Consider the following 26998-nt stretch of genomic DNA (forward strand, 5'->3'; position numbering starts at 1 on the left):
TACACAGGGTGCAGCAGCAACAGGCACTCCCAATCCCTTCCCTGCTGCACATGCAAGCATTTATAAGTTTGAGATCAAGGTTTGAACTAATGCAAGATGTGCAAGTCTCGCATTATCTCAACCCTATAAAAGACCTTGCGCAAAGGCAAGGCCAGTCATTTGTCTGCTGCCTGCAGAAGCTTGAGGCAGCAGACAAAGGACCATGCCTGGAGCTAATGTGTCAGGCCAGGGTGGGCACAGGCGGCTCTCCAGCGAGCGACTCTCCAGCCAAGTGCCCACTGGACATGGGTGGCACCCTCAGGGCTGGATGTTGGGGCCCTGCACCCCTAAAGGTCCTGTCAAGTGTCCCTGGGGGTACATGTACCCCAGGCTGGGAACCACTGTTCTACTGGTATGTTGTTTATAGTGCACCTACTCTGATAGTGTTTACAAAAAGGTTGTGAAGACCAGAACTTAAGAAGTTAAATAAAAATGTATCTTAGGATCTTTTACTATATTTTTAATAAATTAGAGATTGTACAGTTCTTAGGTAACAATTACTAGTAGCTTATTTTTCAGGATCTGGCCTCAGGTAAAATCAGACGAAACTATAGTCAGACACCCCACTAAGTTTAACCCCCGACTTACCCAAGGGTCATAGAAAATTCTATGGTTTTGGCTCAAAAGCCTGCCCTTGGCTTATCTGTGAGATTGACTTATAGGCAAGTATCTACGGCATGTATTGGCTTCATTAGTTGATGTGGGACCTCCCACCTTATTTTGTCAATAGGTCTCAGTTTCCTAAAAACTGCAGCAGTTCAATAGCATCCACTATTTGCAAAGTCTACTTTCAAATACTCAATATTTACATAGTGCTTTCCAAATATGCAAAGTGCTTCATATGTGTTATCATGATGTTGCCCTGTAAAGGTAAATATCCTCATATTGCAGCTATGGAACAGAGGCTGAGGGTGAGTGGCTTGCCTAGTACCATCAAGTCAATTTATGGCAGAGGCAAGATTCAAACCGCGAAAGTCCCAATTCACTCTTAGCCAGAGCACTACACCAGCTCTCAATATTCAGTACTATTTTGCCTGTTATGTAGTGTGCAACAGCACATTGTTTCTGGTATTGTTGCTAAGCAGGGGTGGGAAAGGAGTTTGTGGTGTTTTTGTTTCAGTATCACAGACAATGGAGTGTTAAATATAATTCCTGAAACAATGCAAATACAAATTTCATCTTTACCCATACTGGTACATCCAGCGTAACATATGCCACAACAACTTGTATCCCTTACCACCAGAAAAGCTTTTCTTAAATTTCATATATTTACAATATATAAAATATAGTACACTTCAAAATGAACTGACATTTAAAAGTTAGAGCCCTATGTCCAAAAGCCAGGATCATCCATCAATGGACTTTCAAATACCCTTTGGCACAATCCAGTCAAAATATATATGCATCATTCATAGGCTGCATCTTTCCTTATTTTGCAGTAAGCAGTAGTTGGGGTAGAATCCCGCGTTCTCAGCCAAATTCAGAAGGAAAGAGGCAAGAACCAGTAGCATGACAAGGGTGTGGAGGGGCAGTATGCACCATTGAGCAACTGGTAGACCTGGCCCAGAGAAATCTTGAGACAGAGGTCAGGTCTACTCTTGAGTGGTTGCAGTCCTGGCTTCCACCAAGGTATCTTGAGGCAGAGTCCAGGTTTGAGCAGGAGCATAATATCGTAACCCAACATCTGATTGGATTTAGAACTGTATAGTTCACAAGACTTGAGAAATAGAAGGTGGTACTCAGTCTACTGAACAGACCACTGAAAAGTGGAAAAGGAATCATGCTGGATATGAGAGTTACAGAGATTATGGAGCACAATTTTCTATTCCTTACGTGTGAAATTCTTGACTAAAACAGAGAAGGGATCACAAGAGAGCAGAAACAACTGCTTGAGAGGTGGGATTTTGTCCAAAGACTGACAGTTTAACCATTTCCTGTCCAGCCCAAACCTTTTCTACATATTCTGGAATCAATCCCCTGACAATGTGAGCAATCTGGAACACATCAGGCAGCACAGGAAGGGAAAACAAGCTCCGAGGCAAGAGCTACAGATGACTCAAGAAAAATAAGTCACATAATACTGGAAGAGGCATTCTGATCTAGTTACACTAAGCCAAACTGATGGGCAGAGGGAAGACTTCTCTCTTCACCCAAATATGGTGACCAGTTAAACTAGGAGTGTAAGCAAACAAGTCAAATTTTCCTAAAGAGAAACAAAGCAAAGGCATATAGGGTTACAATTTTTTTTTAAAGCATTAAGAACACCAAGGAAAGAACACAAAAAAGAGAAACATTTTCCTATGGACAAGGCAAAGTATTTAGTGTGCTAAATACTTTGCCTTGTCTGTAGGAAAATGTTTCTTTTTTTTTTAAGTGCAAAATACATTCACAATGACTTCTGTGTTTTATTTTGCAGATCTTATAAAGCAACACCAATTTATCAAAATGTAGGTAAAACCACCATCTGCACATGTCCTTTTTGTATTATAATCAAACAAGCGTCAGACACACCTGACGAAAATCCCAAACTGACAACCATAACCAGTTTCCTTTGGTCACAAGCAATGTACAATCAAAATGAGCCAAGGAAACACACACAATTCCAGACAAAGTTTTATTTACAGAAAGCTCAGCAACTCAACACCAGGCCTTTTCTGGAACTATCGACATTTCAAAGGCAAGCCATCTCCCTCCATTTGTACAGGGTGGAAGTTATTGCACACCAAAATTTAGAAACTTTTGAGACCATCACAAATCAAGCCTAAACACTCTCTGAATTTAGGCCCAGTTCATAATGGGCTCAACTTAGTGGCTTCCCAGACAGAGCCACTCCCCCAGCCATATCAGGTAGCCACAGCAGGAAAATCTAACTGCAAGACCTTTGTTGCTGGCACAAAAGCATCTTCATCAAAGACTCATGACCTCTGCTAACTGGGGCAAAGTGGAGCCCAAAGTGGAGGTTCTCTTATATTTTGTAGAAGGGCAAGAGAACAACCATATCTATTCATCCCAGCATAGAATCTCTCCAATTGGTTCTTGATGGAGTCTCTTGTGTGTTTTTTTAGATTGCGGGACCCTTTGGGACAAGGAAACATCTGATTTCTTTGTTATGTAAAGTACTTTAAGAACGTTTTGTTGAGAAGTAATAAGAGCAGGTTATCTTTAAGAATAAGAATATATGAAAGAGGTAGTTCCCAAGGAAGATATTAGGCTTCATGAAAACTACCTCTCTCAAAAACTCTTGTGCCAGAATGCTATTTTGGCAGTTCCACAGGTCTAATGGAAGTGCTACAGTGAGGCCTTGTTGGGTTGCTGCCACTATCCAACTTTTAACTGGTCTGAGCCTTACTGAGTTCCAGATGACATCGTTGGAAGTTACAGATGACATTGCTGGAAGATCAAGAAGGCATGGGTTCAGAAAAGGGTTGAGCTTAAATCTACCTCATTCAGGCTCAAGATAAACTAAGCCAAAATTAGCTTCTTTAAGTCCTTTCTAAATTGAGTATGCTCATCCACCATTACTGAATATTGTTGCCTCATGTCAACAAACGTTTAGCTGAAGAAGATTTTGAGGACAGACTATGGTCACCTTTGCTAATTTTTAACTATGCATTCACATTCCTTACAGCTGCTTTAACATCCCACTCTTTCAAGGTATGGATATTCAAAATAATAAATCTACAACCCAATACTGAATTTCAAGTAGGAAGCTGTTAATATCCTCTGCAAGAATATAAAAATGCCCGGTATACAAATAAACAATTTACAAAGTCACTAATGTAATGTGCACCTGCCCAGAGGGCACAGCAAATTTATGATTTGTAAAGTGCAACTATACTCCTGTTCAAACACATTCACGTCCTTTAAACTGTGCATATCCACAAATACCATGAACTCTTGCTAATTTGTTAAATGTGTTGTCACAGGAGCATACATGCTAAAAGCAATTCAGTAAACATCATGATCTACCATGCATGTCATGAGAATGGTATAGTATTTTGACCCACTGTCCTTGTGTTTCTATAAAATGTGTGCCACTTAAATCCAAATTCAGATAAATACTTATTCATTTCACTGAAGTGCGCTTGGAATTCAACAAAACAAGAGATTTTAGTGCAGCAAAGCATCCCCCTCCCACTGCTTGCATAAAACCACTTCAGTTCAGAGTTTAAAGATGATCTGCCAAAAATGAATAAATTTGTGAAGTCACTTTTTTGGATCCTGCTTAAAGTCCACTGAAATCACTGGAACATGAAGCGTCACAGCTAAGAATGGAAAGTTGTTAACAAACCAGAACAATGATAGGCTGCTAGCGTAATGGAATGTAATTTACCATGTACTGACATCTAAGAGAAAAGTTAGGTCTCTACAGAAATTTTTTCATGGACTTATTTATCAATTTCTGGAACCATCAATACTCAAAACAATAGCATTTTCTTTCATACTAAAAATTCAATTTAAAAAAGGAAGAAATGTGACATGACATTTTCTTTGAACTCATAGTTTTTAAAAACAGTGCATAGTGCTAAGGAAACTTACTAAAGAAAAAGAAAAAAAGAAGCTGGATTTTAATAACTTTTCAAGTACATCTCAAAAATTGGATGCATCACTGTGTTAACATGATTCACGGCCAGACCATATAAGATGTGGGGGGTTTGCAGCTGAAACCAATATTTGTCCTACTATTTTTTAAAAAGCAGTCCTCGCACTATTGATCAGGATCAGGTCTGTGATGCAGGAGGTTTAACCCTTTGCACCAGGTGGCTTCCCTAGCTCAAACTGTCTTCAAAAACCAGCATTAGCTGCAGTGGATAAAAGCTACAAGTACAAAAATTGTTCCCACAGGTTTTTGCACGTACAGAAAAATAGCAGCTAGAATTGCTGCTCCTAAAGTATTTTGATGGCCTTTTTCAAGGAAGATGCAACTCCTTTATAAACCGGCTCAACAAAAGCTTCATGATAAAGCAACCTCAGGCAAACTATTCTTTCCATGAGTTGCTCTGCATCTTTTCAGCTTTTAAAAAAATCCTTTGTGTTTGATTGCCTATTTTCCCCTCCACAGTTAATAGCAGCTTTACTGTGGGGACTTGACTTGGAACTGCAGTGCCAGAAAAGGGGGGGGGGAAGACACCATTCCTTTCCCTTCACACTTCTGGCCTGATCCACTCCCAGGGGCTTTTTAAAAAAAAGATATTGAGAATTCTGACCATAGAACTCCCAACATCACCTCTAGTTTGGCCTTTATTTCCTGGACAATGGACTTGAGTACCTTTAGCTTGACTGGAACTTTAAGGGAAAAAATCAGTTAATGTGTTAAAGGTTTGGTTATCAAACACTGTTAATATCCAGTTCAATGACCTACTATTTTTAAATAGCAAGGAAAATATTTTGAAACGTTAAACAAAAAGTCAAGTTAAGTTTTGAATTCAGAAATCTGGTAATGGGAAAACCGTTTTGTGCAATGCTCCTGATTTACTGGGCTAGTCATTTCACATCAAGATGAAAATAGCTTGACTAGAAATATCCACTATAGTTAAAATGCAATGTTCGGGTATAAATTTGATTTTTCATAATCTTGTGATTATGAAATAATCTTTCATAAATCTTAAATTACAAAAAAATCAAAATAAAACTTTAATGAAGTATTCTTTCTAATTTCCTTGTATATAAAATCACACATACCATTTCATTTTGAAAACATTTAAACGTTCATTTCTTCAATGCATTAGTATTATAAATATAATTTGTTTAAAAAAAAAGCACTTTTGAAATTTCCAATCTTAAAGGCACTCAAGTGGACCATTCCCAGAGAAGCTCTAACGTAAAATGAAAGTCTGATTTTTGCTAACAGGAAATATTAACCCATCAGAGCTAGCAATGACTTGGACTTGTGCATTTAGCTAAGGCCTGAACATCTCCAAAAACTCCCACCTCTCTTTATGCAGCATGCTATCTCCTTCATATGTACAGTGTCTGCTTTTTCAGGTGAGAAAGAGAATGGAAAATACTGCAGAAAAGACTGAGGTTGCTGAGACTGACAATTGCACTGTGGTTTTTCAAAAATGATAGAAGCATTATCCTTGCTTCCAGAGAAAAGAAGGTGGAAGGGAACAGTACAAGTATGGAAAGACAGGGAGACTTCAAGTAGAGTAAGAAATTGACTTAGCTCTCCTGAGGGTTGTATGCTAGTGTGGGGGTCAGTGTAAGATGTCTAAACATGATCTATTCGTATTTCTAAAAGCAATTTCAGAACTGACACATTATTAAATACGCTTCTTAAAAAAAACAGATAACACATTTAAGAGAGGGTTTTAGATCGTCTCATCTTTTGGATGGTCTCAAATTGATTACAGTTCTTCACAGGTATTAAATTTCTTTGCCAAGAAAACAGAAAAAACTTCATGTTGTGAATACGTTCAAAAGAAAGTTGCTGGCCTTTTGTGTAATGTAAGGAAATTCCCAATTTGTATCATGATAAGCAGACTTTAAGTTTACTGAATCACTACAGCATACCAAACAATGCACAATTCTACAAGAACAAATTCTCAAAAGACCAAAAGTGCTTGTCTTCATGGAATGATGACAAAATTGCCTATGTCTGATCATTTTAAAAAATTCATTCTGTCACTCCTAGAGTGTTTTTTTCCCCCCTGATTTGCCAACAGATGAATAATTTTTCCCCCAGCTCAAACAGTAGGTGATGAGCAAGGTACATAAAAGTGTTCTACTTAATTCAGCTTTGGAATCTGAAGATTAATTCTTCACTTCTACAGCTTCCTTCTCAGCCTTTTCTTTAATCTTCTCTTTTTCTTCCAGTTTTTCTTCCTTTTGCAACAATGACATGATCTCTGCTACTTGGTTAGTTGAAATATCAATATCTTCTTTATCAATTAGCTCTACCACCTATAGAATATAAAAATTTGTTATATCCATAAACATCATTTTCCCCCTCATTCACAAGCAAAAACAACTTGCATCTAATCAACCATAACCCAACAAAGTCTTGGCTGAGGAATAGACTAAGAAGCATTTCCCATTTCCTCCCTCTAGCCAGTCAGCACTGAAATGGCAATGTCAACCCCCAGATTACAACTAGACAATATCTTGTAAGCAAAATCCCAGTTAGATGACTAGACAGAAGAAACATGGGTAGCTACTGCACTAATGTTAGACAGAGGGGGAATCCACAAATAGAAACTTTGAATTTATAAATTCTTCCTTCACAATGGAAATTTCAACAGATGCAAACATGTTGACTTATAGTGCTGGATTATAGTGTGAGTGACAGCACTATATGCCTCCGACAGAGGCCCAACACACCTATTTTCCCAGAGCTACCAAGAGGTAGCTGCACCTCTGAGTGAATTAAGTAGAATGTCTCAAAGTGGTTCCATAGGCATCTGCAATGCAAACTTTGAGCCACATGAAGGTTTTAGAGGTCATCTGGCCTCTTCTTTGACTTTATACATGAAAAGAGAGGGGTACCACCTGAATGGCCGAGTCCTAAAAAGCTAAATTTTGAAGGCCCTCCATTCATCTAAGCCACGAACATTTTTGCAGGAGGCCCACATCATCTCTCTGACACTGTGCTGGGGGCCAGGGAAAAAGAATTAATTTACATTTCAAATTTCAATAAATTTACATAAATGAATATATTAGATATGAAATTTATATGAATGAATGAAGGTCTTGCAATAGCTCAAGGCCTATAAAAGGCCTTGCACAAAGCAAGGCCAGCCTTTCCTTCACTGCTGCATCAGTCGTGAAACAGCAAGAAATGGAGGGAGCCCTTGCCCCACAGCTCATGCAAGAGGTTGATCCTGGGGATTTCCTTGGTGCCTGCCCACCCCCCACAACTACTTACAGTACTCCCAACTCCCTTGTATGAGTCTGGGAAGCACTGTATCAAATGCATCATGTGCTTTAATTTTCCTTGGTAAGCAGCAACCAAATCAAGAGACCTCTGGTTGTGTGTGTGGGGAGGTTTAAAGGGCCTTTAATCTTACGCCTTTCTGCATTCCCAATCCCATAACTCCCTGTGCATGTTTTCTGCCAAGGGAAATAAAACATTTGACTAACAAGTTTCCCCAATCAAAACAGGGAAGAGTATAACATATAAAGAGTTTCTGAATAAACTAAGAAATGATACAATATCCTCAAGAAGGCTAATTGAGAATATAGAAAACATACACAAAAATCACAGCTGTATCCAACTAAGTACTGTAATACTTTGTGTAATGGTTACAAGAATGGTCAGACCTGCAAATTTCTAGAAGCAAAACAAAGAAGGCAGTTGCTATATTCCTCAGACAACTCACCTTAGCAACATCATCTATGTCAATTTTGCCATCTTTATTTTCATCCAGTGCTTCAGCGAGTCTATTCAATTTACTTTCTGGAATCTTCTGAATCTGTTTCATCACATTAATAAGTTCATTGATACTGATGAGATTCTCCCTAAATGGGAAACACAATCTGTATAAAGCAAGCAGTTACTACAAAAAAATCCACACCCAATGGTACTAGCCATATTAATCAAGTTTCATAGTGAACACTTAGATGGAGTGGGCTTTAGCAGAAGCCAGACTGCAACTGAATTGTTCAGGTCTAGGGTCCAAGTGGACTTCTGACAGGAATATTTGTTTTAGTCTATCTGCACCTAGTGGCGCCTCAACATCATGGCTCCTAACAGTTTTCAGCATTTTTTAGGTGTTATTTTCAGTCCTTTGACAATGCCCTACATAGATAAGGGGGAAATGTCAGGAATAGCTAGACTTGATGAATGTGGCCTTGAAACCTGTAGAAGGAATCTTTCACTCTATAATTTTAACTGTTTATTTCCATAATATATCCTAATAAGCATGGAAAGAACATTTGGTACTGTGATTTTGTACATGTTCTATAAGATTTGAATGATTTGTGATCCTACTGAAAACTGACATAAAACCTGATAAAAATAAACTAAATTTAACATTCCCAGCTGCAACCATAAACATGTTGACAAATACCCAGAGTATATACTCAAAAAAAGCTTAGATTGAAACACACTTCCTTCTACTATCGAGTGGATAACGAGACACGACAAGTACTGAGGATACTATGAATCTTCCCCAAGCCATCTATACTTAAAAGAATCATTATCTATCACTCACCCAATGGGAGGAGTAGCACCAGTGTCCAGCTGTCCATCTACCACTTTTTGGTCCGTCTCTAACTCTTGAATAATTTTATCGATCTGACCAATCATTCGGTTCACTCTCTTGACTAATCTCTTGCTTGCTTTAGACTCTTCTATTTCTTCTTCTCCACTCTTAGACAACTCCTTGATTTCTTGTAAATCCTAAGGAACAAAAATGTTTATGATGACATGTTTATAGCACTTAACAAGATCATAAATATCTAACAAAAAAGCATTTTTAGTGGGTGCTGGAAAAAAGACAACTGCAGAAGGTTGCGGTTAGAGACAAAATGATCAAGTTTTGTTATTTTTTAAAGCTGGGAGACTGCAATAATATTAAGAAGGAACGGGGCTGATTAGATCTCCCCTTCAACAGCCCAGTCAGCCTCCTCTTTTTCTTAAGCAAGAAAACATGCAATGATAGGCTAGCCAAATGAACATGAAATTAAAAAATTACATATTAATCTACAGTGCTTAACCAATTCTGCCTGCACTCTGGTCAATAAAAAGATGTTCTTAAGAAAGTGGGAGAAAATAGGTACAAAACATGCAACTTTGCATCTTGTTTCAGACAGATTGTTCAGCAGTTGCTCACATTTTCTTAGCCAAATTTTCTCCTTAGGAAAAAACTGTACAAAGCTACCTGTTTGCTATCCTGGTGTCAAATATTCACTCCAAATTCAAGACAAAGAAGGAAAGAATGAAGGTTGGCTGCCTACGTGGTGTCAAGAGAGTTAACCTGTCTTTAAGAACTTTATATGGCAGGCACTTCATTTAAAATAATGACTAAATAGACAGGTGAAGAACACCATCACTGCCTATTTATAGAAGAGCCTAAAGTGCGCTAGGCTCTGCACAAAAATAGAACACCCAAGTCCCTGTCCTCAGGCTGACAGTTTTAATGCTATATGAGACATGAGGCAGAGGGAGGAGGGAGTTGAAGGGGAAACCCATAGGCCTCTTGCACTAGCCCTACTGTAAGCACCAGGTCCATTCAAACACACAAAAGGGCATGCTAAATATTATCATCATCACTTCTCTCAAAGGTCCATAAACACAGTTCTAGGACAGGCATGTCAGTGGTATGCACAGATACATTTTGAATGCAACACAACTGACAATTAACTTCTACATCAAGAATAATTAATTGTAATTAAGTTACTGGGGAAGCTCTCATACAAGTGATTAAACACTCATGAATTGTGCCACTGTCTAAAAAAATTCTCATTTAAGTGCACTCAACTTTAAGAAGCACTAGTAACAGAGACTACCATCTGAATCTGGGATAATCACCAGTCATTTCCCCCTACATACAGCCAAGCTGGGCACTCTTTCCAGTTAATTCTGTAGAACAGCAAAGTCAGGAAGATGATGTTATCCAGTAGGGGAAGTACCTTATTTGCCCTGTATCAGAGGAGGAATTCTGGAAGAAGAACTTTTTTGGGGAGGGGGAACCCAGGTAAAAATAGGACAATTCATGCTCGTACAAGTTTCCCTTCCAGCAAGGATCAGAAGTTAATTTCCTTTATTTAAGCCATTTTTAGTTTCCACTTACCTCACTATATTCCTGCACATCATCCTTGAGCTCCTCAAGCTCTTCCTTTTCCTTTGTTAAAGATTTCTTTTGTTCCTTCAATTTTGTACAAGCATCACTCAGTAAATCAATCTCTTCTTTCGTTAATTCTTCACCCTAAATAAAAGCAGCAAAAAATTCTGAATACTGGTCAATGGGGATCCTTGCTGTAGAACATATAGGCAGAGTTCTAGATGAAACAGATGCTTCAAAATGGACTCATGCTGGGTAGGAAACAGACTGAGGCCTAGCTGTGAGATGTGTAATGATCTTTCTCAAACAAAACAAGGACAAAGCAACGTATTCAGATTAAGAGGCTGACTCTGCTCCAAAAGAGTCACAACTCATGTGATATTCTGGGAGCTCAAGAAAGGTCTCTCCCAGTGTGTCTAAAAATTGTTTTAATGTATGTATTTCAACTGTATGTGTTTCTCTTGCTTATGCTACATGATCTTTTGGCATCTATACACACAGCCTGGATTGCACTGGTTGATCTGCGTTGGTAGGTGGCTCCCTCTTTGGACTAAATGACTGGTAGGTCCTTCCAGCTCTACAATTCTCAAAAATCATAAGCTACTTTTAAGAAGGTTTGAAAGTATCTGGTTGATGAAGCAATCATAAGTTAATGATTGCTTTATAACCTGACTGGAACTTAGTTTGCAAAGTCTTGGGATACAAATTAGCATTTGCATCTACAATCCTTCTCTGGCAGGAGTTTCATGTATGATTTGCTGACGCAAACAGACAAGCCATTTTACATACCAAAAAGTTTACAAAGCAATCTCCATTTGCCCATATGAAAACAAGAGAGAGTGTGCAGCTGCTGGGAGGCTAAGAAGGTCATTTACTATTCCTCCTGAGAGAAAGAGAAGTCTGGGCAGCTCCATACAGTTGCGTTTCCATGAAATGTTGCTGAAAGGCAGGTGATTAGCCAGGCTACTCTTAATAGTTCCAGACAGGGAAGGTAAGGATTTTTAGCATTCTACTTTTTTCCTCTCAGTTCTTAAAAGCTTTCCCACAGAAACAGCTTCCTACCTGAAGCTATCTATGTAAGGCTGAGAAAGATGGAAGAATGGAAATTCCCCTGAAAATGTTACATTCTCCTAAGAATGCCCTTTGTCTGACCAGGGTTTAGCATTCTGTAGGTTTTCGGGCCACCTGTTCTATTATGGCAAGAACAACCCATTGTAAGTAAAATATGCAACCCCAGGAAATAAAATGGAGCAAGTTTGTCTTTGCTGACGAGATTGTTTCTGTACTCATCTCTGATGGCCTTTAGCCATTAGGCGACCAGGATACCTGGCAAACACATTCTATGCATCAGCCACAATAGTAATGGACATACCATCTAACAAAGCAGAGACCGATCCTTTTATCCTAACAGTGTCATCTCTGGAGCCAGTCATCCAAGATCTGGGGTTGCTTTTTGCAAGGTTTATATAAATAACCACTTTCCAAAACATGGCAGACCACTGTAGGTCCCTTAACTTGCCACAAACAAGTGCTTGCAAGTTTGAAACATAACTGGAAAGTTGTTTACTCAAATCCTAAAATAGATTTTTCCCCTCAAATACAAAAAAAGAAACTTGACTTCTTGTACTTTTATCATAAGTTTCCAGGCCAAGAAAAATGCCATGGCGTAGTTTTGCCGCATAACTGGGAGAGACAAGCAACAGCTACAAATTCTAGGGTATACATCATCACTACATGAGAAGTGATAGAGAAGAGAATATGGTAGTTTTTCACACTCTTTTCTGTTTCCTACATACTCTAGAAAATCCATTTTCTCGTGTTACAGAAATAGAATGCGTTCCTAACCTTAATGAACAGGCACCACTGCCATGCCTCAAACTTTGCAGCATGAAAACAATGAAAACTAATAAGTGTTTATCAGTATTCTTAAGATTGCTTCTACATAAGTGTCTATTGTTAGACATCTATGATCTGAAGTACATCAAAGATGGCCAACCTCTTTTGGCAAGTGCCACAACTTATGTGCAAAGCTTTTGATGAGGTCACACATACACAATTTGCGTGTTTGTGTATATATGCAGTTGTCTGCTGCATAGCGAGGTTCTGCATTTAGCCTGCAGAATTGGGGAGCAGGCACCAGTTCAGCACAGAAAGGCAGGAATGACTCCATACCATAGCCAGGTTAATGTATCTTCTTTCTTCAGACCATGAGAGCCAACAACTCCCACAGTAACAAGTTGGCCACCTATGAAGTACACTCTACAAGAGTAACTGCTATGGAAAGGCACAAGACTACTACTTTGCTCCAATAAAAGCTATTACGAATAGCTCTTTAAAAGGTTGCTTTTTTAAAAAAGAAAAAGGTAATATCTATTTAGAACACAACAGAGAAGACTGCCCTGATCACCAAAATAAAGTAAAATCCCATGAATACATTCAACAGCAGTGACCGTTTGGCTGCTTCTGAAGCAGAGAGACAAGCCAGAAGGATGAACCCATGTAATTAAGAAAATGGACCAGTTCATATATTAAGCAGAACCAGGATATAAATCCTGATTTCATGCTTGGACACGCTTGCTTCTCCCCTCATCGTCACGTGCAAAAGGGAGAAAAGGTTCTACTTTTTGATCATCGCTTAGAACAAGACTTGGCTGTGAGCTCCAAGACTGATGAATCCCAGCTTCTTTTAACCTCACTTTACAAGGTTAAACTGCAAGCCAGGAGCTGATGAAAGTTGCAATTGTATCAGTTCAGTAGTACTGTGCGAAGTATTACTGATGCTCAAAAAAGGATGGGGCTCATCATCCAATTAAGGGAAATACAAGAATTTTAAGTAAAGAATAAGGAACAGAGCATTCCAATCAAGGTTTTGTAACTTAAATTTCTCTCAAAAGATACTGGTTATCTATGGACATTAAATCAGCTTTGATTCTAAAGCGAATCAATTATCACCTATCAAATTATAAATTTTAAATTGCAGAACTGATCTTACACATTGTGCGCTGTTTAGAATATCAAATGTTACTAAATAATATTGATCAAATAGACAAGATGTCAAACAATATTGTCAAATATCCAGCAAATGTCACTAATACTGCTGTATATTGTCAAATATCAAGCAAACACTGCTAATATTGAAGATTACATTAAACCTCAGAATCCACTGTAGAAAATTCAGAAGAAAAAAATTGTTTTAGCTGCAGTGCAGTCATAAGTAGCGATTCACAAAATACAACAGGTTTCAGGCACGTTGAAGTACATGTGAATATCTGGATTAGAAGCAACTGAAGGTAGATATTAGAGCAACAGCTTGCCACTTTACACATTATGCTTTTTAAGTGTTTGTCTAAATATGCAACAAACATAGTTTATCAGATAATTACACAAGTCACAGAGTTGGCACACTCAGTGGTAAACCAAAGTTTGCTGGTAAGGTGTATGAAGTGACTGATGTTGCATTAAATCACTTTTAACAAGTGGATCTAGACTCACAACTAAGTTGCACCAGTGGAGCTACAATGCATGCCTTTAACACACACATGAAAAGCACAAAGGTGGAGGAGAAAAAGAAGGCGAAAAGAGTGAGGGTATGTCAGTATTATCAATGCATATGAGTTCTATACTACTGTAATTGTATTATAGAACTACAGGAGGCGCTAAGAAACTCTATAATTCCCTACCCAAACACCTGTAGAATTCCCAATGATCCTCTTTGGGAGAAAAAAAGGACTGTGAAACTATTGCAGATATGCCCCAAAAAGGAAAGAGATAGTAAAAATAGGTACATATATATTAAATTAAAACTGTGGCCCACTGTTTCATATGGGTTCTATGTCTGAAAAAATTTTAAGACTTCCTCTAACTGGAATAGCCACTATTAGTGAAAGCACAAGCAACATTAGATAGCAAATGAAATAATTCCTTGTTGAAATTTGATGAAATAATCTGAGTGTACTTGTTAGCTAATTTAGATATAGATTCACATAAAAAGCCTGTCACTGCTCTCTGGAGAATCTGTGGTGTCCTTGCAAATACAAGAGCTCCCCCCCACCCCTGGCGACTATTCACCTTAATGCCTTCCAATACGGGTGCAGTATCTTTCAACGTCTCTGAATGCAGGGTTAAATCCACCTTAGCCAGTTCTTGTTCAGCATCTACAGCTATTTGGCTTTTCTTTACATGTACAGCTGAAGCATCAACATCTAGTGCAGACTCTACCTCCTTCTGTAATGGAAAGTGACATCATGTGAAACACACTGAACATGATTCTGAAGTATGCACTTTAAGGATTTCAACAGTGGGGGCAGGATGTGGGGAAATGGGGGGTGACAACCTGGAAGTTCCCGACACATTCCCTTCTTCCCACAAACACCAAGTGCTGACTGAGATAGATGTAACATATACTCTTGTTTAAGGATAGGGTTCAAGCACTTAGCAGCATTTAGTTCTCTGGCAGATGAGCAAGGCTAGCCTGTTCTCCCCCTGTAGTTGCAGGACAAGTGAAAGTTGCAAAGGGACCAGTGACAGATTCTCTGGTCCATGGTCAGGCTGATCTCCCCATGCAGGTAACAGTCTTACTGAAAGAGTGAGAAACATCAATTCAAGTGCTTTTGATCACATGGCCAGTGACTGGGACCAAACTTCCCTTCCCTTCATTTATATAGCAGACCATTATTGGGAAGGAAATATTTAGTAAGACAGATACCAGTAGCAGTTCCTGGAACCTTTTGATTCTTTGTGATTTGGTAGATAATACAGGCATATTTCCTCTCCCCTGAAGATTACAGAAAACCATGTGTGTGTGCATAATTCTGATTATCAAATCACAGCCAATTTAAAGAACAGATTTCTTGATTTCAAAAAGTAGCCTGGAAGTTAGGCATAAGAGATGTTTAAGATCACCATGCCACAAAAGGCAAGCTTAGCATTTCTCTCCAATAATTCCTTTAAGCAGCTTACATGTTTCAAATTTGAAGCAGCTTACAAGTATTCGCACAAAAATCAGGTGCATGGAACATCCCTTAGAACCATGGCCAACATCTATTCATTATTATGTCAACTTGGCCATTTGGGAAAAGTCCATAATCAGCAATCACAAGAAGCAAGATTTAAAGTCTCAGCAAGGCATTTCTCCTTTTAGCTGTCAGATGGATTCATCTAGGTGGTATTTCTGAAAAAAACAATTTCAAATAAAGGCGGAACAAAACATTCACAACAAATATTGCTTCCTTTAACCTCTTACCCTGGCAGCAACTTGAAGGCTCTCTTTGGCTTTCTCAGCAGCTTCTGACAATCTTTCCAACTCCTTTTCTTGGTTTTCTTTTCTAATAGCTTCTTCTTCTTGAAGAGTTGCTTCCAGTCTAGTCTTATTGTCAACTTTTTCTCCTTCCACTTCTGCTGCTTTCACTTGAGCTTCTTTGGCCTGGAAAAAAAGCACAAAATCTTCAACAACCTCCAATTTTTATACTGTGCTTTAGGGATGTAGGAATTTTAATAGAACAGTAAGCATAATGCTGGAAGGGGAACCAGACTACTTCTGCATTCTATAGTTTAAGACAGAAGCTCCCAAACTGGGGCATTGCGATGCCCCAGCCAGGGAAGGCCTGTCTCGGCCCCCTTAACGAGTGCAGTGATGGCGAAGGCAGTGACACAACCACCATGATCATGCTGTTGCTGGGGACAAAGTTTTTTTTAAAAACTTACCTGTGGCAGCACCAGACCTCTGGAGAAACCAGGGAAGCTGCGGACCCTTCTGCAGGGCAAACAGCACCTCCAAAGTGCTGTGAATAGTGAAAAAGGTCACTTCTAGTTTGGTGACAAAAACTGGAAATCGCCTTTTTCACTAATTCAAAGCTGTTTAGAGGCGCAGGGAGCCCTGCAGAGGGGTCTGCAGGTTCCTCAGAACCTCCAGAGGACCAGCACTGCCACAGGTAAGGAAAAAAAAACCTCTGTCCCCAGCAGCAGCATGATGGTGGGGATTTCACTGATACGTTCGCCCTATGTAGTTTTATGCTGCATTACATTCAGCACCTCTAGTGGCTGAATGAGTTATATACTCATGCTGGGAGAGCTAAAAGTGCCTCTTTTGAGCTATTTTTAGCCCAGAGAGGCTGGGGAACCACATGGGCTAGATAAAATCCTCTTGGCCAGGGTCTGGAAATCCTGATCTATTTGCAGTGCTAAAACTGAGAGTGAATGCACTTACACTATCAGTGGAAAACACCAAGAGCCAAGACAACTGAAAGGAGTTCTTCAGATATTTTTGGGATAGTTATACAAAGCAAGACATACCACACTTTCAGGTAGTATTTGCAGAGTTGTTTTAAGTTGATCAGCTGGTGAAAGCGTATCTGGAAGGTACATAGCCCTGGATAAAATAAGCAGCGAAGTCGGGATTTCCTGGTTCAGATGCAAATCTAACCACTGCAGTCAGAAGACAAAATGTAAGAATAAGAACAGGCATATTCTTCTGTACTCTAAAGCGTTTTGTCTCTATACGTAAATGTCACATCCTGTCAGGACAACAAGCCACTTGTTTCTCAACTAATAATGAACTACTTCTCCAGAGACTCTTACAGGAGAAGCAGCTGTCATGCTATCAGAATTCCAGTGGTGCTGAATTATTTCATGAGGAAGTATTCATGAGTAGTGTCAGTTTCCATAAATGTTAAGAGAATAATTACTCTGACAATTTTCTCCACACTTTTTTGTTTGTATCTTGTTTGACTGAAGGATGCACAACAAGTTATAACACAAACCATAGGATCAGTCACTTTGGATAATCAAAAGCCAATGACATATTCAGTTATTCAGTACCTGCTTAAGTTGCTCCTTTAAACGTTCTTCAGTTACACCAAGTGCTCTCATACCTCTTGCTCGACATGCAGCTTGTAGTTCTTTAACTGTCAGGCTATCCACACCTTCTTCAGCTATTAGCTAATCAAGACACAAACATTTGTACCAATTTGTTTGAAGAATTGTAATCTTCATTAATTTACAGCACAATCCTATCTATACTGACTCAGAATTCAGATCCATTCAGATCCAGTGGGGTGTACACTCAGGTAAGTGTGTACAGAACTACATCCTAAACAGCTATAAGGAGCATCTGAAAAATAGTGCAAAAAAAGAATACCTTCCAGTACTTTTACAATATCTTGTAAAAGTTTGTAAAAGCCAAGTTTGTAAAGCCTAGACCTTGAGAAAAAAAAAGCTTCATTTGTGAGCTACTCTAGTTGTCTTCCCAGAAATTCATTGCCAGCAGCTCCCCCATAAACCAAGAAGCCCACATGGCTCTAGGCAGAGGACAATGCTTGGAAGCAAAGTGTCAAGCATACTGGTCTGACTACTGTAGCTACTTATACAAAAATCTATTTTCAAAGAGAGTGGGAAAAATATAAATCAAAGCAAATGCAGTTCATGCCTTGTTATCCACAGGCTACTATGTATATGCTTTTAACAATGATAGTCCATGGGACTTACAACTGGATAAGTTTGGACAGGGCATCAGGGGGTACAAAATTTCTTTTGGGCCCCTTCGCGAAGGGGGAGGGGTGAAATAGAGGGGGAGGGTGGTGATGGAGGAGCAGAATAGGGGTAGGGAGAGCTGAAGCGAGCGGAGGGTAGAGACAGCTGGAAAAGTCTTTAGAGCCCAAGTCAACCCCCCCCCCAATGTGGCATCAGTAGTGTCCCCAGCATCCCCAGTTATGGTAGTGTCCCCAGCATTCTGTATGGTCAATAAGTCTGAGTAGATAGGAAAATGTAAGATCCCAGGAAATTTCTGGGCCCCCTCCTTTGGCTCTGGGGCCCGCCTTTTGACCCTGGGCCCAGGTACAAATTACCCCTTTACCCCCCTCTCCTAGGCCCTGAGTGTGGATAGAATTGCAACCTAGTATTGTAAAAAATTTTCCTGCTTGATGATGTCACTTCTAGCCATGACATCACTTCTGGTGTGTCCTGACAGATTCTCATTCTAAAAAGTGGGTCCCGGTGCTAAAGGAGTGAGAACCACTGCTCTAGATGATCTGACGTGACAAAGCAAGTTCTCATACCCGGACGACACACCCCATCTTGCTATTCTTTTTAAATTTTCCCCACTGTCTACTTCTCTTTCTCTTCAGTCTCGGCAAAGATCCTACCAAACTTTCATGAGAATGTTCATAACACTGTTGTGCAAGGTCTGCCAGTTGGGTCCTACTCCTCTGTATTCCGTTTCATGATCAGACTACTATATTCCTGTCCTTGACAGATAAAAATAGCTGATTATAAGATAGACACAAGACTCCCAGATAAATGAAATTTCATAATGCAGTTTCAAAAAAAACCAAAACTAAGAAGTATTGTATTACAATTAGCCAGCAGAAAAAATAAGAAAATCTGTAACACCATCCCATCTTACTTTATCATCTGCTCTTATGGTTCTCAACCTCATTATTAGTTGGAAGCGAAGGAAGTTATTTGTCCCAATTGACTGCAATTCCAGGAGTTTACAGAGAGCAACCAACTGGGGCCTTGTGAGATTATCAAGGGTTAATTCATCTTCAAACAGTTTAGAGAATCGTAAAATTTCTTCGTTGCTTGGTCTTTCACCTGTCTCGCGAATCTGAAAGTAGGAAGCACACCATAAAATTTAGTTTCCATTTCCACAAGTTTTACTTAGCCGTTATGCAACTCTTCACAAATACGCCACTGTCTGCATTTAGCTTATCAGAACTCAGCTCCCAGCTTCCAAAGGAGAGCAGCAAGTGAGAACATATTATGTCCTCCTTGGAACAAATGCATGGGGTTTTAGCTTCTGGACTCAATCCAAAGTGCTAGCCATTACTTTTCAAGCACTAAACAGCCTGAGCCTAGCATACTTCAGATAACTCCTTCGCCCTCAGGAACCTCTTTGGGTCTCAAAGTCTGAAGATGACATCTTGCTCCAAGTGCTTTCTATTTCTGAAATAAAACCTGGTTTGTGGGGTACTGCCATTTCTGTTGTGGCTCCCTGTCACTGTAGAACAGCCTTTCCAAAAATGACCACTGGGTGTCATCAAGCACTTACCTTTTATTGGAGGATTAAGACTATTTTATTCCCTGGGCATTTTAGAATTTGACTTTACTGCTACTACCTGCCAGTCATGGAAGGAGCCTTCAACAGAAGAACTGTGCTCCACTAAAGGTTGGGATGCAACACCACATACTCTGGAGATGACACTCCTGTCCATTGTGGATGGATTACACTTTCCTTGAAAGGGATGTGCAGCTCCTGCACTTTGTAATGTTGTTTGGGAGTGAGGGTCCCACATTTCCATCACAAGACCAAGAAAGAGACCTGAAGATGAAAATATGCAGCAAGGAGCTGACTTGATTCTTAGAAGCTGGAACTGCCTCCATTTGCTTATACAACGGAAAAAGTAAATGGTTGCTATGTTATACTAGGAGGGAAAATAAAGCACTGCACTAAGAGAAAACATTGTGGCAAGGGCAAAAACCACCTACTAATGAATAGCCACTTTCACAAACAGAGAGCCCACAAGAGGTTACATCACTGCCCCCAAGTCCTTTTTGATATACAAGGTCTTGGGCCACAATGCCCCAACATCATACATAAACAAATAAGGGTCTAAATAGGAAAATAGATGAATGTGCTAATATCGTATTTTCTTTCTCCCATTGTTGCCATTCCTCCTGAAGATACAATAAGAATGAGAAGGCTGCAAGGAGAGAATACAAATAAATCCCAAAAAAACAAAGTACAAACTAGAAGGCAAACAAACGTAGTGCAGAGATTACTTTTATTAAGTATACAAAATACCTATATCTAAGTTTTTCCTTTTTAAAACATCCCAAGAGTCACAAAGTACTTCATTGCCTAAGCAATTTGCTGCATTTCTTTTCACATTTTATCTCGATTGTTAGCAATGCTGCAATTCTAAACAGTGGCTCTCAAAGAAGAGTAGTACTGTCTATTGGAATTTTATTAATTTTTGAATTTTGATTCTAGGTTTATTAAACACCTCAGATCATGTTTCCCCAGGCTTTCCAAAAACCTGGCAGAACACTGCAGAACACCATGATGCAACTGTTGGAAAGGTTTGTCACATCTAACATTCGACTTCCCACAGTGTCCAAACAGATTCCTTTGGGAAATCCACAAGCAAGGCAGGAAAGCAACAGCCTCCCCTGCCATTGTTCTCAATCCCCAGCAACTGAAACTGAAAAGAAGACTGTTTCTGAATATGGAAGTTCCACATTACCAGCAATAGACTTACCCTTTAATATAACATTTAGGCATTTGGAGTGAGGAAACTATCAACCCACAAGGCTGTTCATTCCCCAGAGGTTCCTGCTTAGGAAAATCATAGGATGCAATGTGAAGATATCCCATAACGCACCCATCCAAGCCTTTGACCACCATCTCAGTGTGACTCTCTGTAGTCTGCTCTTCACTGTCAGGGACCTGCTCTTGCAACCTGATCATTTTATCTGTAGCGTTCTTTCAAAAGGCTTAAAAATACTTTAATATTACAATATACAACAGTTCCATTCAAAAGTCAACGGTGCACAGAATCCTATCCACTCTTTACCTTGCAGAAAAGACAACGTAAGGCAGAGGTTCCCAAACTGGGGCACTGCAACACCCCAGCCAGGGAAGCCCTATCTTTGTCCCCTTTAAGGGGCAGGGGAAGGGCAAAGCCAGGAAAGCAAACATTGAGATCATGCTGCTGGCAGGGGTTAAAAGAGTTTTTTCCCCACTTACCTGAGGCGTAGCCAGCGTCTTAGGAGAGTATGGGGAGCCTGCAGACCTCTGCAGGGCTCCCTGTGCCTTCAAACTTCAAAATAAAATAGTTTTAAGAAGGGATTTCGGCACTTTGTGACGAAAACAGAAAGTGCCTGGTTTGTTTTTTACTATTTTCAGAAGTTTGAAGGTATGGGGAGCCCTGCAGGGGGGTCTGCAGCCTCCCCAAACCCCCTAACAGGCCAGTGCTACCTCAGCTAAGAGAAAAAAACCCTTTAACCCCCACCAGCAGTGTGATCTCAGCGACTGCGTTGCTGCCTTTGCCCCTCCCCCACAGGAACATATAGCAGTTCCCAACTCCTGGAGAATAGGACCTTTGATTTTCTTTTTTCACAATCAAAACACCATAGAGCCAATTCATAGAATTTTTCACATATGCTTGCCTATATTGTACTATTTAATTTAAAAATATTTTACCTTTTGAAAGAAGGTTGAAAAGTCTTTAGTAACATTCCCTTTGGCTGCTTTATTTTTTAAGGCCATTTCTTCAATTGTATCTTGAAGAAACTTAGCCAGTTCAAGCTTCACTCTTAGCTCTGTCTTCAATCTCTCCTCCTATTAAGAAAAATAATATGTTTTAATACAAACCCCTCTGTGACCATGGGGGTCTCATCCTCCCCCCATGGAGCTAGTTCATCTAAAACGGATCATGGTACCAAATGGTAGACTGTGTTGGAACAGAACAGGTCACGTGACAGGCCATGGTTGTCTTAATTTATTTACAGTCAAAGGAGAAGGAAGAAGGGGGTTCTCCCTCAACCTAACTTCTCCCCCTTATGGCTTGCATTCACAGACAGAGTCTATGTATGGGCTCTATGCTGCCACTGGAGTAGGCGCCGTGCATATACCCTGCATATTTCACTGCAAGGCTCTTGTCCAAGAATTCACAAAACAGCACTTTTATGCCATTATTTGAATCCAAGGTTCACATTTGCAAAACTCTATGAAACTGCACACTGCCTATGAAAGGCATACCACCAGACACAAATTCCTTATGTTCTTGGCATAGTTCTATCTTGCAGACAAGCAAAAGAATCAGTCTAGAAATAAAAATATTTCCAGACATGTTGCAAAAATTGCAAAAGCATTAGGGAAAACTTGGAATATTAAGTTATCCTTTAGGACAGCCTCTTTCCTTACTTCTCCCACCCATAACATTTGAATAGATGATGCGAGTACTATATGATGCTGTTTCAGGACCTACTCACAAGACACATTTTATACCAGCTTCTCCCTTTCTACTATCCAAAACTTGTTGTGATAAAATATGAGCATGGAGGAGTTCCCAGTCACATTAAGATGTACATACACATGTTACTTTTCATTTTGAACAACTGTGAGAAGTGGGGTACATTTTACTTTTAACACACATTTAAGATCCTTAAAAATATAAAATTGTGATGACTAAAATGATTGACCTGTAGTTTATAACTGGGCGGGAGGGAGAGAGAACTCATAAGAACATAAGAACAGCCCCAATGGATCAGGCCATAGGCCCATCTAGTCCAGCTTCCTGTATCTCACAGCGGCCCACCAAATGTCCCAGGGAGCACACCAGATAACAAGAGACCTCATCCTGGTGCCCTCCCCTACATCTGGCATTCTGACTTAACCCATTCCTAAAATCAGGAGGTTGCGCATACACATCATGGCTAACTCATGGCTATACACATGAGTAGCTAACTCATTAAAAGAGTAAATTCTACTTTTTAATTAGAGAGTGGCTTTAATCAGAATTTTGAAATTCTTGTGAGGACATAAAACTCTGCAAAAGCAGCAGTATAACTTAGAAGATCAGGACTAGTGTAAAATATAAAACTGATAATCCATATTGTAGTTACCTTTTTAGACTTTGTCTCAAATGTTGAAGGAAGCATACCAGGAAACAGCTTTAAGGCAACTGGTAGTAGAAACTCCATGAACGGAACAACAAGAAAGACTAGAAAAGGGACCAGTCGAAAGAGATCTGCACATATCCGAAGGAACTGTAACATCAAAAATTATTGCTCATCACAACAGTAAAATAAAGTATGTAAAACAAAGCACAAAAATAAAACATGTGTTTTACTGTAATTTGTTATATGCCAAAACATCAAGATACATGGCTATTTAGGAACCACGATAACATGGAACAAAGAATAGGCTGCTCAAACTCACTAGACAATTAAAAGATTTTTCTGCTATGGGGTAGAAATGCCATGTTAGTGTTTTGCTCTGTTTAAACACGTTTTGAAGCTAACCTCCACACTTCGCCCAGCAAAGATACACACCTGTATGATTTTCATTATAATGAACTACATATCAGCAAAATGTTTTGATAACTGTATCTAGTGTTCCTATTTAGGCTAGATATTGCTGAAATTAAAGAAATGTAATCAAGAATACAAGTAGCAAAAAAAAAAAACTATCATAAATTCAGTACCTGTCTCCGTTCTCTACGGGATAAAGTGCTACCATGAAGAACTCGCCAGAGCATCCTTGCAGCAATTTTTGTATCAATCCACAACAACCGAAAACCATGATAGTAATGCTTTAGTTCATCTACAATCCTCTGTCCTAGAGATTTTTTAACTATGTTTTCTTCTACCGTTGGACTATATACAGGGCCTCCTTCTTCTAACTTCTTATTTTTATCCTTGAGAGACTTCAGCGATTTTTCTACTACAGAGTCGTCATACTTGTGTTGTGAAGAATGCCACTGCCGTACTGGAAAATAATGGGGCCCCAAAATGCCTCCATGAGCAGGCAGTGACCAGAAGTTGGGTGATCGCAGTATGGTAAAGTGCTTTCGTTGAGATCCATCAGTCCAGCTACTATCTTTTGCAGAGCAAAGGTAAACAGGGGAGACACTAGTGCAATATTTAAAGTTAATTTGCCTGCAAAAAAAAAAAAAAAAAAGAGGAAGTTAACTTTACTTGCATAGCACATATTACTTTACTATTCACTCCATTTATAAAGTATAAAAATTTATCCACAATCACCCAAAAGAAAAAGGTTTTTAGGACTGGGCAAGATTTAAGTCTGCTTCCCACACCTAAACCTGCATTTTTTCTACTAAACCAGCCCACTGACAAAATCTGTTTTGTTACAAATGTGCATATCAGACTATAATTTTAAATGTGCAGCCTAATCCTAATGACATTTACCAGGGCAGCACAGAGTGTCACTTGTTCCTGCTTTTATTATATGGAGTTGAAGGGGGAAAGCGCAGGACTCCCATCTTTGCATGGAGACCAGTTCTCTTTGCAAGAATCCCTTCCCTTTTCAGAAATATGATGTATCTGTTTGTGTCTTGTACATCATTTCCTTTTGTTAAATCTCCAGGATTCCTGTACTGACAGAGCATTTGCATTCTGAACTTCAGTAAAGAATTTTAATGGCATAAGAGTGTTTTATGCCCCTCAAGTTCAAAACAATTTTTTTTTTTTTAAAGATGGGGAAATCTATGCATTCTACTTTCTGCATGGTATACCCAATCTTTGTCCTGGTTGGCAAATACTTGCCACCAGTGATTCTGACTAAGGTTGGGAGAAACTGCATTCCCTGCTCTCTTGAATTCAGGGAGGTGAGGTTTTGTTTTTGTGTGTGGGAAAGATGTCTGAAGAATAAACTTGGTATCTTCAGACAATGTTGGAAAAATATAGGTGGGGCCTCAGTATCCATGGGGATCCATTTTCAAACCCCTGCAAATACCAAAAAGAGCAAATAAGGGGCTGAAAAATCACTGATTGGTTTATGCCGTGCATCCGCCCGATGCCTCAGCAGGCTTCAGAATGGCTCACAGAGGCAAAAACGCAACTTCTGTTTCCCAGGGGAAACCAGTAATGACATTTTATGCCTTTTAAGGCATTCTGAGGCCTGGGGAAGCCCCCAGAAGGCTTCACCAATTCTCAGGATACCTCGGATAGTTGCTATGAAGAGAGAAGGTGGGGAGAACCCATCTCTATGTCTCCCTCATGGGAGAAAGGGTGAGACACACACAAAATAGATGGAAGCCCCAATCTTTCTAGGAGCTAGCAACTGGGAAGGGTTGTCCATCTTGACTTTGGTCCCAGGGTGCACAATGTCTTGGGCTGGCCCAACCTTTGGAATTTTCCCCAGTCCCTTATCCCTACCACAACTAAGTACAAGTACATGACATAACATATTCCTTCCCATTCTTTCCTTACATCACTCTCCTCTCCTTTGTTGTCTCCCTGTGCCTGTTTTAGATTGAGTCCCTGTGATCTCTTCTATTGTAAAGCACCATGCACACTGATGATGCTATAATACTAAATTAATTTTTGTGCAACAGAATGTACATAGTTTTGTTGTCACTGGATTACTTCTTTGATTTTAATGCAAGGCGGTCACATAGGCAGGCTTATACAATTATAATAATTATATTTTAAAAATTATACAATTACTTTAAAAGCTGAGTACTTGAGTGTGCTGTGAAACCATACTCTCAATTTGCCATGAGACAAACAAAATGGAGCTCTAAAATTGTGTCAGCTCAGCAATTCCTACACATTTGTAGTCAGCAACCCCACTAATACAGTCACTCATTGAACGTGCTTACTTATGCACAAATTACTAACCTCAGAGATGTACAACTAAGACAAGCACGGTTTTCCAAGTGACCTAGAAGTCAAAAAAGAATCAGCAGACAGACAGATTAGGGAGCAAGTCACCTTAGTACAGTATATAGTAAACATACAGTCTCAAATTAGCTTTGTTCAGATGCTATTCATCCACTATAGACCAAAATGGTGACAAAAGTATTTGGAACCAGGCATAAGAAACCTTCAGTAGAATCTGCTAAGAAGCCATCAAAGCAGGAAGGTATTCAAATAAAACAGTAAGACTGTATCTGTATTCAAATACAGTCATGTGCTGCTTAACAACAGTGATCGGGACTGCAATCTCCATCATCAAACAGGGCTTGATGCAATCCGCTCTCTCAGAAGGGAAGAGGATGCTCCGCTCCCCTCTGGAGGGTCACCTGACCTTCCCAGAGGCAGTGTGCACATGCTTGCCGCCTCTGCAGAGCTCAGGTTGAGGGAAATTGTATCTCTCACGTGACTTCTGGTTTCATGGAGGAAACCTGAAATTGTGTGAGAGATGTGATTTCCGTCAGTCTGAGCCTTGCAGAGGCAGCTCGTGGACATGTGCTGCCGCTGGGATGCTCAGACAACCCTCCAGAGGGGAGAGGAGGGGAGCTCCTCTCGCTTTTTGAGGGTTGGGGTGTGTGCCCCCTGACAACCACGTGACCACACATGGGCATCAGCTATGCGATCCCGGTGTATGCCGGAAGGTTGCAAAGTGGCGCACACCTGTATGCATAAGACACAAAGCCCAGCAAATCTGATGAATTTTGCTAATTGAAAAGTATGCAGTGATGCCACTGTTGCGTGTTAACTATGTTCATCTTCCCAAATCACACTGCACTATGTTACCAGAAGCTATAAGT

General features: G+C 39.8%; 1 protein-coding gene across 2 annotated transcripts in view; it reads right to left on the minus strand.

Annotated features, from left to right (window-relative positions):
* Positions 1-212: 212 nt before the first annotated feature.
* The window catches only part of LETM1 (leucine zipper and EF-hand containing transmembrane protein 1), a 31290-nt gene continuing 4504 nt past the window's right edge, over positions 213-26998 (minus strand). The window contains exons 2-14 of one of the 2 annotated variants that reach the window (XM_066620088.1): positions 26127-26169; positions 23969-24422; positions 23388-23531; positions 21964-22101; positions 19162-19365; positions 17580-17699; positions 17055-17186; positions 16006-16185; positions 14832-14987; positions 10773-10907; positions 9192-9379; positions 8358-8496; positions 213-6942 (exon numbers count right to left, since the gene is read on the minus strand). In XM_066620088.1, the coding sequence (XP_066476185.1) occupies positions 6793-6942; positions 8358-8496; positions 9192-9379; positions 10773-10907; positions 14832-14987; positions 16006-16185; positions 17055-17186; positions 17580-17699; positions 19162-19365; positions 21964-22101; positions 23388-23531; positions 23969-24422; positions 26127-26169 (2183 nt within the window). In that variant the 3' untranslated portion in view covers positions 213-6792. The remainder of the gene's footprint in view (positions 6943-8357; positions 8497-9191; positions 9380-10772; positions 10908-14831; positions 14988-16005; positions 16186-17054; positions 17187-17579; positions 17700-19161; positions 19366-21963; positions 22102-23387; positions 23532-23968; positions 24423-26126; positions 26170-26998) is intronic. The other variant, XM_066620089.1, reaches the window with a different exon arrangement.

Source organism: Tiliqua scincoides, chromosome 3 (assembly GCF_035046505.1).
Source record: "Tiliqua scincoides isolate rTilSci1 chromosome 3, rTilSci1.hap2, whole genome shotgun sequence".
Taxonomy (NCBI): domain Eukaryota; kingdom Metazoa; phylum Chordata; class Lepidosauria; order Squamata; family Scincidae; genus Tiliqua; species Tiliqua scincoides.